The sequence below is a fragment of the Triturus cristatus genome, chromosome 2_1 (assembly GCF_964204655.1).
Source record: "Triturus cristatus chromosome 2_1, aTriCri1.1, whole genome shotgun sequence".
In the NCBI taxonomy this organism is placed as follows: Eukaryota; Metazoa; Chordata; class Amphibia; order Caudata; family Salamandridae; genus Triturus; species Triturus cristatus.
Window position 1 is genome coordinate 372,534,264 of NC_140581.1, and position 12,333 is coordinate 372,546,596.

The following is a 12,333-nucleotide window of genomic DNA, read 5'->3' on the forward strand; positions in this document are numbered from 1 at the left end:
TCTACTACTCTCTACTTCTCACTCGCTACTACTCTCTACTACTCACTCTCTACTACTCACTACTACTCTCTCCTACTCACTCTCTGCTACTCTCTCTACTACTCTCTACTACTCTCTCTACTACTCTCTCTCTACTCTCTACTCTCTATTACTCATCCTCTACTCTCTACCTCTCTACCTCTCTCTCTACTACTCTCTACCTCTCTACCTCTACCTCTCTACCTCTACCTCTCTACCTCTACGTCTCTACCTCTACATCTCTACCTCTCTACCTCTCTCTACCTCTCTCTACACGCACACATATGCACATATATGCATTTATATATGTGTATATATATGTATATACATACATATATAAACATATATATAATCTGCATATCTATATAAATACAAATATAAATGCATGCATACATATACAGATATTCATGTTATTTACATGAAATTTTGAAAAAACACTAATAAAAGCAAAGCTAAAAAGCCACCTAATTACAAACAGAATTGCTTTAACTTAAACGAGGGCGAGATCTATTGCATTTTCAATGCTTGTATACTTTGGTTCCATCAAGAAGGCATTCAGATGTGACACATTTGCCATAAATTCTGAATGGTAGCACTCTAGTTCCTCATTAGATCACTGTAGTAAAGCTACTGCTCACCAGGGAAGTCTGCTGCTGGTATTCAAAGTGCATGTTTCAGTCTGCATGTCAGAACTTTTTAATGAAATAGAAGAGGATTTGAGAAGTCAAAATGTGCCCTAAGTTTTCTTTCTGCAGCACTAGTCATAATTTCTACGGCAAAATGAACCCCCTCATTTTGTTCCTTTTTAAATTAAATGTTTTAAATGTTACCACTTTATTCCAATCAAGATGGCTTCAGGTGTGCCATACCTTTGTCATAAGTAAGACTGTTAGCGCTCTAGTTGTTCTTTGGAACACTCTGGGAAGCTGCAGTAGAACACAAAGGAATCAACTGACAGTCTCTGCCCTTGTTGGATGTACATGTTTTACTGAGAATGTCAGACTTCATTCTCACATGACTGAGAAAGATAATGTGAATTTACAGAAAATATGCTCTCAGTTTAGCTTATAGATCACCTTCCAAACCTCTGTGGGAAAAGCATGTGAAAATAGTTTTCTCTCAAACATGATTCATGATATCCCAGCAGAAGGCTTTTTCACATGGTAAAATCACCTTAGAACATACTACAATTCCTAAAATGAGTATGGTACCATCAACAAATGATTTATAATGTAACTAAAGTCTTAAAACCTTCTATTAACTGCAATGCTTTTTAATGAGGTGCTATCATGTATATTGGTCCCAAGATGGCTGCCAACACTTCTTGGATGAAGTGCTGACAGCCAATCAGATCTCACAATGAGATGTGTGGTTAGGCTCCGCCCAGATATGTATATGATTTTACTTTTGATTTTCTCAGGAACTACTGAACGGATTTACACCATATATGCAAAAGGCACATGCCTGACCTGAGGACTACCTCTTTGCCAAATTTCAAGTAATTCTGTTCAGCCTTTCTGGCTGTAGCTGTGTCTAAAGGTCCTATGGAAAAATGCATGGGGAAAACGCGTTATAGGCCCCCCCTTTTTTCTCGGCCCCCGCTTGACGAATCACCCCGAGACTTTCAGGGTAGGAGCTGAACGGAGCGCCCCATTAGTTTTGACAATTTCGCGAGGATTCGTCAACTGGCGCCAAAGTTATTCAAAATAGAATTTTGAGATTTCCTATGGAAACTAGGTTGTAACTATAACTATCTACTGGCGACCGCCAGTAGATAAGATATACATATATACATATATACATATATATATATATATATATATATATATATATATATATATATATATATATATATATATATTCACTTAAAAAACCATAGGTTTCACACATGTTATAGTTAGCTGGACATTTCACTCGTGAAAAACCATTGAAATTCCCCCGTTATAGTTAGTGCAGGCAACTATAACTCACGCGACCGCAATCCTCTGCTGATGACGTCAGATATTACATCACTGTATTTAGACACTTATTTACCCATGTCTTCTTCCATTAATTTTTAGCTATACATATATTACAAATATTTTTTTTTCAGAAATACACATATGTCATCAGTGATGTAATATCTGACGTCATCAGCAGAGGATTGCGGTCGCGTGAGTTATAGTTGCCTGCACTAACTATAACGGGGGAATTTCAATGGTTTTTCACGAGTGAAATGTCCAGCTAACTATAACATGTGTGAAACCTATGGTTTTTTAAGTGAATTTGCAAGGTTTTTTAAATGCTAATTCCTAACTATAACGTGTGTGAAACCTATGGTTTTTTCAGTGAATTTGTACGTTTTTTTAAATGCTAAGTTATGTTTTTTTTGTTTTTTTTTTTAAAGTTTTTTCACCGTGCGCGTACCGTACGCGCAAGCTGTGGGCGCTTGGTGCGCTTCGCGCATCAAGCGCCCACGATGCGTTGTTTGTGCCGTGCGCGTACGGTGCACGCACCCCGCGATTTTTCGCAAAAATATATATATTTTTTTTTCCTTGGGGGTCCTTCAGTGACCCCCTGACAAAGGCTAGGGGGTCAGGACCTGTCCATCCTGCCCCCTTCTCACGTTTTCCCCCTTTGTTTTTCATTGCCTCAGACTGCGAGAGACAAAATGGCGGCCGAGACTTCCTGATTTCGACCGATTCGAATGTTTACTGACATCTAACAACCAATCAGAATTGCGCTCGCGCACGTCACAGTGCGCGTACAGTATGCTTACCGTACGCGCACGGTGCGCGCTCATAGATATATATATGCTTTTAACTGCAATTTTCTCAGGAACTAATGAACAGATTTACACAAGACCTGCAAAAGGCGCATCCCTGAACTGAGGACTACCTCTCTGCCAAATTTCAAGTAATTCTGTTCAGCCGTTCGGGCTGTAGCTTGGACTAAAGGTCCTATAGAAAAATGCATGGGGAAAACGCGTTTTGGGACCCCCCCTTTTTCTCAGCCCCCGCTTGACGAATCCCCCTCAAGACTTTCAGCGAAGGAGCGGAGTGGAGCGCCCCACCTATTTTGAAAATTTCGCGAGGATTCGTCAATCGGCGCCAAAGTTATTCCAAATAGAATGTTGCGGATTTCCTATGGAAACACGGTCCTAACTATAACTGTCTACTGGCGACCGCCAGTAGATAGTGTATATATATATATATATATATATATATATACACATACATACATATATATATATATATATATGGTTCATTGATGTGACTCTAAAAGGTGCATCACGTGTGAATATCTTTTACAAACATCATCTGTAACTAGTTCTGTTACGAGAAGGACCTATGCAATAAGGCAGCATCTTACATGTCGATCAACATGCATTATTTATGTGATTCAGTGCCAACGGCAAAGCTGTAAAAAACAATATGTAGGCCAAACAGTGAATGACCTCCGTACACGATTCAGGAACCACAAATCTGCAATAATTAATAAGAAAATTGACCAGCCTGTAGCCAATCATTTTAACCTTGTGGATCATTCACTATCAGATTGGAAGATTTTCCCCATGGAACATGTTTCAAAGGAAGAACTAATGGACTCCAGGAAAAACCTCTGGATGTACCGTTTAAAATCACTGCATCCAGATGGACTGAAAATTACTGACAACACAAGCTAATTACTGTATATCTCAAGAGCTCTCAGGACTGCATTGATTCCACATTCCAAATGGAATCTTCACTCATGATGATTTTTGAAAATTCAGCTGTGTCACATGTGCAGCCACAGCAAACCATCTTGTACTACCTGAGGAAGGCAGAAGCTGAAACGTTGTAGTGGAAATATATTTTTATTCTTTGGTGAATCTATCTGTTTGAGTCACTTCTTGCTAGGATATTTTATTTCTTTGTGACTCATTGTATCCTTTGGGATCCAGAGTTTTGCCATGGCTGGCTGTTGTTTTCTTGTGATCCTTCATCTTCAAGTGTATATCTATATATATAGATATACATATATATATATATATATATATATATATATAGAGAGAGAGAGAGAGATACATACACACACAGACAGACATATTAACATACATCAGTGAAGTAACGCAAAATCATGGGGCCCTATGCAGAATGTGATACGGGTCCCTCTAATCAAATCTAATCCAGTCGATATGTAGAGCACATGGCGACCCGGAGACTTCCCAGAGCTAATCCCTATAGCAGATTACTATGACCCACCCTACTGAATTATGACCATTGTGACCCCCTCACCGATATTCATTGGGTTTGGGATGGGATCAATAGAGGGGGCCTTAAAAAGATTGGAGGACCACTGAATGATTGCCCCTTCCGCAGCACGGGGATGCAGGAGTCTGCTTTTTCACATCTTGTGCACACCCTCTCTCTTGGGCAGATTATGTGACGTTACGGCCAGAGCTGCCTATTTTGGAACTGGAAATCAGGGTTGAGTATGAGCTGCCGACTTTGGAAATGGGAACCAGGTTCGAGTACCGGCATCGACTCAACATCTTGAGATTCTGGGAAAATCATTTATTTCCCTGTGCCTAAAAAAATAATGTGACCTTGTGAAAAGTAACTGTTGCTCATGCAAAGCACTCCAGTATCTTGTGGTCGAGTTTGTGCAATATAAAACTGCAAAAAAAACACAGAATGTATTGCAGTTAGCTGTCCAGCAGATGAATGTCAATGCTGAGTTCTCTTCTGACTAGCCCCCACCGTGCAGGGATGTCATGTTATAGAAATCTAATCGTTTACAAGGCGATGTATTCACTCACAGTGAAGCTGAAAATATGACTAGGCAACACTTCTTGCCTGCATGGTATAATTAATTTCACATTTTGCTTGCCAGGATAAAACATAATGTTACCTTCACTATCGCAGTATTCTAGTATTGAAGGGTCTTCACGAATCACGGCTGTCAGTGTGTTGACATCTCCATTTGCAGCTGCTTGATAAACAACATTCAAGTCAACTTCTTCCACCGTGTCACCTTGAGGGCCGAAAAATAACATTATTAGATTTGAGTACATCATGACTCAAACAGTTAAACAATTCTAATAACATTTTGATTATCAAGATAAATCTTAAAATCTCATTTTTTTGTCTAAAATCAGGGCTGCTTCTATAGCAAGGCTATTCCCGGCACTTAAAGCACCACCTGTAAACAGTGCCAGATTGCTCTTGAAGACTTAAATATGGTGGGCCTTATTTATGAGGCCCTACTGGCACTATTGTTTCACCGGAACGTTTTGAAGTTCCGGTGGCGCAATGTGCCACTGGCATATTTATAAGGTTACGTAAAGCCACATTACGTGGCTTTTCATGGCCTTATAGATATATGTGCCCCTTTCACACAGAAAACTGTGTGAAAGGGGCATTCTATGGGTGTTGCTGGGGGCGCTTCCAGCAACATCCATGGCTTTTTGACACTGCCCCAGATTTACGAGAACTCGTAAGTCTGAGGCAGCCCGAAAAGCGTACGCCATCCCAGGGGAGGCATCAGATAGGCACAACGAGGAGAAATATCTTTATTTCTCCTTGATATTTCTCCTTGTTTTTATTCTTTCTATGTGTGCAGCATTCTGCAGCACACAGAAAAAGGGGAACAAACCTCTAGTGATTGTTTTTGTGCAGGAAGGGAGTCCTTCCTGCACAAAAATAATCATCCCTGCGACGCAGGCACCCTTCCACCATGGTGCATTGCTGCCGTTTTCTTTTGCCGTAGGGAATTGCAGCAGTAGCAATAAATGAGGCCCGGTGTCATTACCAAGGATCAAGGTGGCAAAATGTTTTTTTGCCAATCGTTACACCGGACGTTCACCATTGCGCTGAGCTACCTCGAAGCTCCCTGCTTCCGTATGAGAAGGACCCTCGGCAGAATTCCCCCGAATTCGCCACCGTATAACAGAGGAATTTGGGCCAGAACTCTTCAGTTTTTTAGCACGGTATGATTTTGTAATTGTTTTCGTTAGTAGGCATTCAACAGATGAGTTCGACCGAGAACCCTTTACTTTTTTATACTTAATACCGTCAAACCCTTCTATTTCAGATCGCGTTTGTACCAGACTCCATATTTTGGTCACGTCGTGCTTAAGCATTAGGATCAAGGTATTTATCTTTCACAACCACGCACTATTTGCCAGTTCCCAAACGTGGCAGTAGATTTACAGGCATTAAACAGATAAATGGTTTCTTTAGAATAGTGTCACCCTTTGGTGGAGGGCTTTCTGTCAATTTCAATGTCGTTTTTCAAAAAGACTCATTAATTACTTCTTATTGTTTAAGTCAAATGAAGTATAAGCTACCTTGGATTCAATGACGCCAGTACACCTACTATTGTAAAGCATGATTCTTTTGTTTATGTTGTAGAATTTGAGCCCCTGAAGAAGAGCCAGTTCAGGCTCGAAATGCATTGGGCAGCAAGATAATTCTTTGAATATTCTATTGATTAAAGAACTTGGATTGAACAAGATGAAGCCTAAGGACATCCAATGAATTTAAATAAAAATTGGAATGTATTCATAATTATGCTTTGGATTCGTTGAATATTGCAGTGTATTTCATGTTTATGAAAAGTATAAAATGTATTCTATTTCAAATAGTGTGAAACTTACAATGTAATCAGGTATTTCTACCTAACAGTCACAGTGCGCAGAGGTCGGGTCCCATCGACCCTTATATTGTTGTGTATAGCTAGGCATACAAGACTGTTGCATGCCTCCTCCGCAGCACGCTTTTTATTTAAACGGACAAACATTATTAAGTTTAGCCAAAGCCAGAGTGTGCCTCTCCAAAAAATATTGTTCTTTGCCAAGGGTACCAAAAACCCTAGCCCCAGTCATTATGAAAACATTACCCCCCCCCCCCTCGTCCTCGTCATCCAAGTGCTTAGTTAAGGATTCGACCCCGCCTCCCACGGAGCTTATCACCAAGAATTAAAGTCCTTCTTCTTTTGTTGTTAAATGGCTTAGAAGAAGGTCCCTCCACCCACTCCTTCTCCTGTATTTCTTTGTTTCCAACAGAGGTAAGCCATGCAATTTTTAAAAATTATTTTGTTATATAGATATTTATATATATTTGGTTTCTGTGCAGAAAGCAGATATAAAATTACACACTTATTGGTGTTGTCAGGCATAGCACTTTGTTAGTACTGTGCATTTGCACCATCTGCAGACGCATTCCCTGCTGATGTGCTGTGTTGGGGCAGTGGTCAGGCCGTTTGGGAGCCACTGCAAGCCTCTGAGGGAGTCTGCAAGTGGTGCTCTTCATGTTTTTAGCGCTCGCGGGGGGGAGAGTTGAGGCAGGAGTGGTAACCAATATTAAGGAACGCTGCATTCTTTTACTTGCCAAATTGCTATAGAGGGGAGAAAAGCTAACTCCAAACAGAATAACATGGAGCAAATGCAGAAAGAAGAAATATTACAATATGGGGCTGACTTGCAGACCCATATTAAAGAGGCAATAGATACTGCCCTCACTGAGCCTGGAGGAGGACCAAGATAAAGACAAGAGAGACAAATACAGTCACGCTGCGTCTTGACCTCTTCAGACATATTAGGGAAGTATTAGGATTTGAAGTGAAAGCCCAACTGTAAGAGGGTTTTTTCCCAAACCAGTGGGGCACAAGTGGAGGAATTTCCCTTACTTGGGTGCCAATTCCGATCCGGTAAAAACCGGGTACGAACCGTCGGACGGAGCCCTATCTCCGTCCGACTCGTACCCGGTGCTAAATCCATCCGAAAATGCAAGTACGATTCGCACGGAAACACCATTTCCGTACGAATCGAACAAAACACCGACCGAACAGAAACTAAACACAATTCCGATCCTGAAAGGCGCCGACCTGACGTCGGTACGCATCCAGCCTACGTTTCACGAACCAGGAAGTACGAATCGAACCGACGTCATCCCGCACGGAAAATATTTACCGGCTGCCAAAAACTGCCGGGAAATCAGGACGACACACGCAAGGAGCAGCTGGACGCGACGAACAGACATGGACCCGAACCTACGTGCCATCCCTGCCCTCCTAGCAGTCCACCTGGCGTACAGGAACCGACGCAGACGCCGCAGAAGGTCAGCACAACAACCAGGGGCAAAGGGGGGGGCAGGGGCAGGACACACAACACCAACACATGGTACCAAATCACACATGGCCTGGACATACCTGACCATCAGGGCCTGGTCACTTCCAGGGGGTGGGGGCGAGGCCAGCAACGCAAGCGTCCGCCACAACAGAAGTGGATGGTCACGCGAACCGGTACGTACCCTACCCAGGCCGCAAGAGCGTGGGTACGGAACGTACCACGCGTCCCCCTATGTCACTCCAACAATGGCGGTACGGCCCGTACCCACGTCAGAAAGGCCTTGGTACGGCTCGTAACAGCATTGCTGGGGTCATGTAGTGGTACGCGTGGTACGACCCGTAGCCACGCCCCCAAGGCCTGTGTACGGTGTGGACCCCACGGCACCGCAACAATGGGGGGACGCACCGTACCCACCCACCAAAGGCATGGGTACGGGCCGTACCCAGGCACGCAGAGCGTGGGTAGGGGTATGTACGGACCGTACCCCCACCCGTGGAAGTACGGCCCGTACCCCCACCCGTGTATGTACGCACCGAACCACCACCCGTGTATGTACGCACCGAATCCCCACCCCAGCAGTGTATGTACGCCCCGAACCCCCACCCGTGTATGTACGCACCGAACCCCCACCCGTGTATGTACGCATCTAACCCCCACCCCAGCAGTGTATGTACACCCCGAACCCCCACCCGTGTATGTACGCCCCCGAACCCCCACCCGTGTATGTACGCACCGAACCCCCACCCGTGTATGTACGCCCCGAACCCCCACCCGTGTATGTACGCACCGAACCCCCACCCGTGTATGTACGCCCCGAACCCCCACCCGTGTATGTACGCACCCAACCACCACCCATGTATGTACGCCCCGAACCCCCACCCGTGTATGTACGCACCGAACCCCCACCCGTGTATGTACGCCCCGAACCCCCACCCGTGTATGTACGCACCCAACCACCACCCGTGTATGTACGCCCCGAACCCCCACCCGTGTATGTACGCACCGAACCCCCACCCGTGTATGTACGCCCCGAACCCCCACCCGTGTATGTACGCACCCAACCACCACCCGTGTATGTACGCCCCGAACCCCCACCCGTGTATGTACGCACCGAACCCCCACCCGTGTATGTACGCCCCGAACCCCCACCCGTGTATGTACGCACCCAACCACCACCCGTGTATGTACGCACCGAACCCCCACCCGTGTATGTACGCACCAAACCCCCACCCGTGTATGAACGGACCGAACCCCCCCCCCCAGCCGTGTATGTACGCCCCGAACCCCCACCCGTGTATGTACGCACCGAACCCCCACCCGTGTATGTACGCATCTAACCCCCACCCCAGCAGTGTATGTACTCCCCGAACCCCCACCCGTGTATGTACGCACCCAACCACCACCCGTGTATGTACGCACCAAACCCCCACCCGTGTATGAACGGACCGAACCCCCCCCCCCCAGCCATGTATGTACGCACCGAACCACCACCCGTGTATGTACGCACCTAACCCCCACCCGTGTATGTACGCATCTAACCCCCACCCCAGCAGTGTATGTACGCCCCGAACCCCCACCCGTGTATGTACGCACCGAACCCCCACCCGTGTATGTACGCCCCGAACCCCCACCCGTGTATGTACGCACCCAACCACCACCCGTGTATGTACGCACCGAACCCCCACCCGTGTATGTACGCACCAAACCCCCACCCGTGTATGAACGGACCGAACCCCCCCCCAGCCGTGTATGTACGCACCGAACCACCACCCGTGTATGTACGCACCTAACCTGCAATAAGAATGGTGTGTGCCTAACACCCCCAGCAGTGCCCAGAGACAGGAGGGGTGGGTGCAGAGTCCTCCCAGCAGTGCCCAGACACAGGAGGGGTGTGTGCAGAGTCCTCCCAGCAGTGCCCAGACATAGGACAATATACCCCATCAACAAGTTCAGTGACCAACAAGGGTGATACCCCAGATGCAGGTGGAGCCTTCGCTGAGCCAGCATGGCTATATTGAAAGGCAACCCTCACACATCCAGGAAATGTAGACACAGCACAGCACAGCATTTGGGAGACACCCTGCAGGGAAAATGGCCTGCTCCACAGAGGATGGAACACACCTTGGGACAATGTCACCATACAGTGAGAGCAAACATGACCAAATACCATTGGCAGAGACCTTTGTGATGGCACGCAGATGGCAGGGTACACCCCATGAGCAGCACACTCCAACATTTCACAGACCCCTAACACATTATCACCACCCCAACTCAGGGAGCACCAGCACCCACAGCAAGTCCAGGAAAGCATCAGTGTGCAAAACCAAAAGAAAAGGCTTTATTCAGCAGGAAAATATCTCTGAGAAAATGTCCACTATGTACAAGGGCCATGGGCCAGACCAGCAGCAAAGTCCGGGGGGGTACACATCGGGACGTGTGTCCCCTAGCTTGCCTGCACAGTTCACACGTCCATTTCATCCACAGAAGAGGGGGCATCAGGGGGGAGGGTGGAAACAGGCACCGCAGGGACAGGAGGGGCAAGGGTGGGTGTTGTGGGTGCAGGGAGGGATGATCCTGCCACAGGGGGGGTGCCAGCGCCAAAGGTGGAGGACAGAATGGCGCTGCACACGTCGGCAAGTTCCCCCAGCGACTCCCCCGCACCCAATCGAACCACAGGCCCCAAGGAGGGGGGGGGGGGAGAGGGATGGGTCGCAGCGCCACTGGGGGAGGGTGTGGACAGGGTGGGGGACTCAACTCCCCTGGCTGGGTCCCGCCTCCACCGCTTGCGGGGTGGTGTCATCCCGGGGCTGGGGGGCACACTTGCAGTGGATGATGCTGTCACCGACTGTTGGCCAGGAGAGCTAAGGGGAGTGGATTTGGAGGGAGTGGGTTGTGTGGACTGCGGACTCCCACTGTGGCTGCGTGTTGTACGTTTCCCCCCCGACCCAGTGGGTGTGCCTACATCACCCTGTGTGTGCGTGACAGGAGGTGTGCGCTTCGACTTCCCTGGTGGTGTGGTGCCTGTGTCTGTTGGGATGCGTGCACGCTGACGTCTGGATGTGCGTGGGACAGGCACGGGAGTGGGAATTGTGGATGGGGCAGGGGTAGGGGGGGGTAGGCAGCGCTGCAGGAGATCCAGTCCTGCAGTCAGTGTGGAGTCTATGGACCTCAGCAACTGCCGTTGGTCAGACTGCGCAGCCGACATGCCCTCCATGTATGCCTCCATCTGGGTCAGCACCTGGGTGTGGGCATGGAGGACATTTAGCATCGCAGTCTGACCAACCTGCAACTGCCTCAGGATGTCCACAGACTCCGCACTCACCGCAGCAGTGGTGACAGGGGCAGGGGGTGCGGTGCCTGGCAGGAAGGAGACATGTGGGGACCGAGCACGGAGGGAAGGGCCACGAGCAGGTGGGAGGCCGGTGATGGAAACTGAGGTGGCGGGGGGATGTGGAGGGCTGCCTTCAGCTGGGTGGGCAGACTCCGCCACCTCTGGGAGCTCAGCCTCGGACCCGTCTGCGTCATAGTCTGTGTTGGCAGTCAACAGGTCCTCTGCCTCACTCCCCTCGGCCTCCGTGCCACTCCATGTGCCAGACAGGACAGCACTGCTGGCACTGGTGCTCAATCCCTCCTCCCGGTCCGTGCTAGTGTCTCCTTCCGTGTCCCCCGGCGATGCTGTGGGCAAGGTGAAGAGACAGGAGATAATCAGACACCTGTACACATATGTCACATGAGTCAAAGATACATAGGTCACATTGCATAGCCTGAAAAGCAACAGGAGTTACACCTACAAAACAATGTACACATGTAGGCCATGGAACACACAGTTTGTCGACCCACCATGCCACTGAGAAACAATGGAGAGCATGACACAATAGCAAATCACTTCACTTCAAATTTTACAGAGGAGCCAGCCTCTGGGGACAAATGTGCACAGCATCTGCACCACACTGCGTCGTCAAAAAGGGATGAGCAGGAATCATATCCATTTACTCTTGGCACATGCTGCAAAGGCAATACATGAAACCATGCCAAACATGACCGGGTCACTGCACCTTGAGCGTAAGTCCAGTCAAACATCACACACAGGCCAAACCCAGCAAGGAGGATGGAGCTCTTGACATGTAGGCCTTGTACGCACAAACCACCCACACCTGAGACAATCTCATGGAGACGGAGAAAGTATGTACACCCCTTACTCTGGGATGAAAACACATGGCCTC

At 47.6% G+C, this 12,333-nt stretch overlaps 1 protein-coding gene across 1 annotated transcript in view; it reads right to left on the bottom strand.

Annotated features, from left to right (window-relative positions):
* ANKRD55 (ankyrin repeat domain 55) overlaps positions 1-12,333 on the bottom strand; it is a 1,118,826-nt gene that overhangs the window by 931,265 nt on the left and 175,228 nt on the right. The window contains exon 2 of the mRNA XM_085640726.1: positions 4,891-5,013. Within this exon, the coding sequence (XP_085496852.1) occupies positions 4,891-5,013 (123 nt within the window). The remainder of the gene's footprint in view (positions 1-4,890; positions 5,014-12,333) is intronic.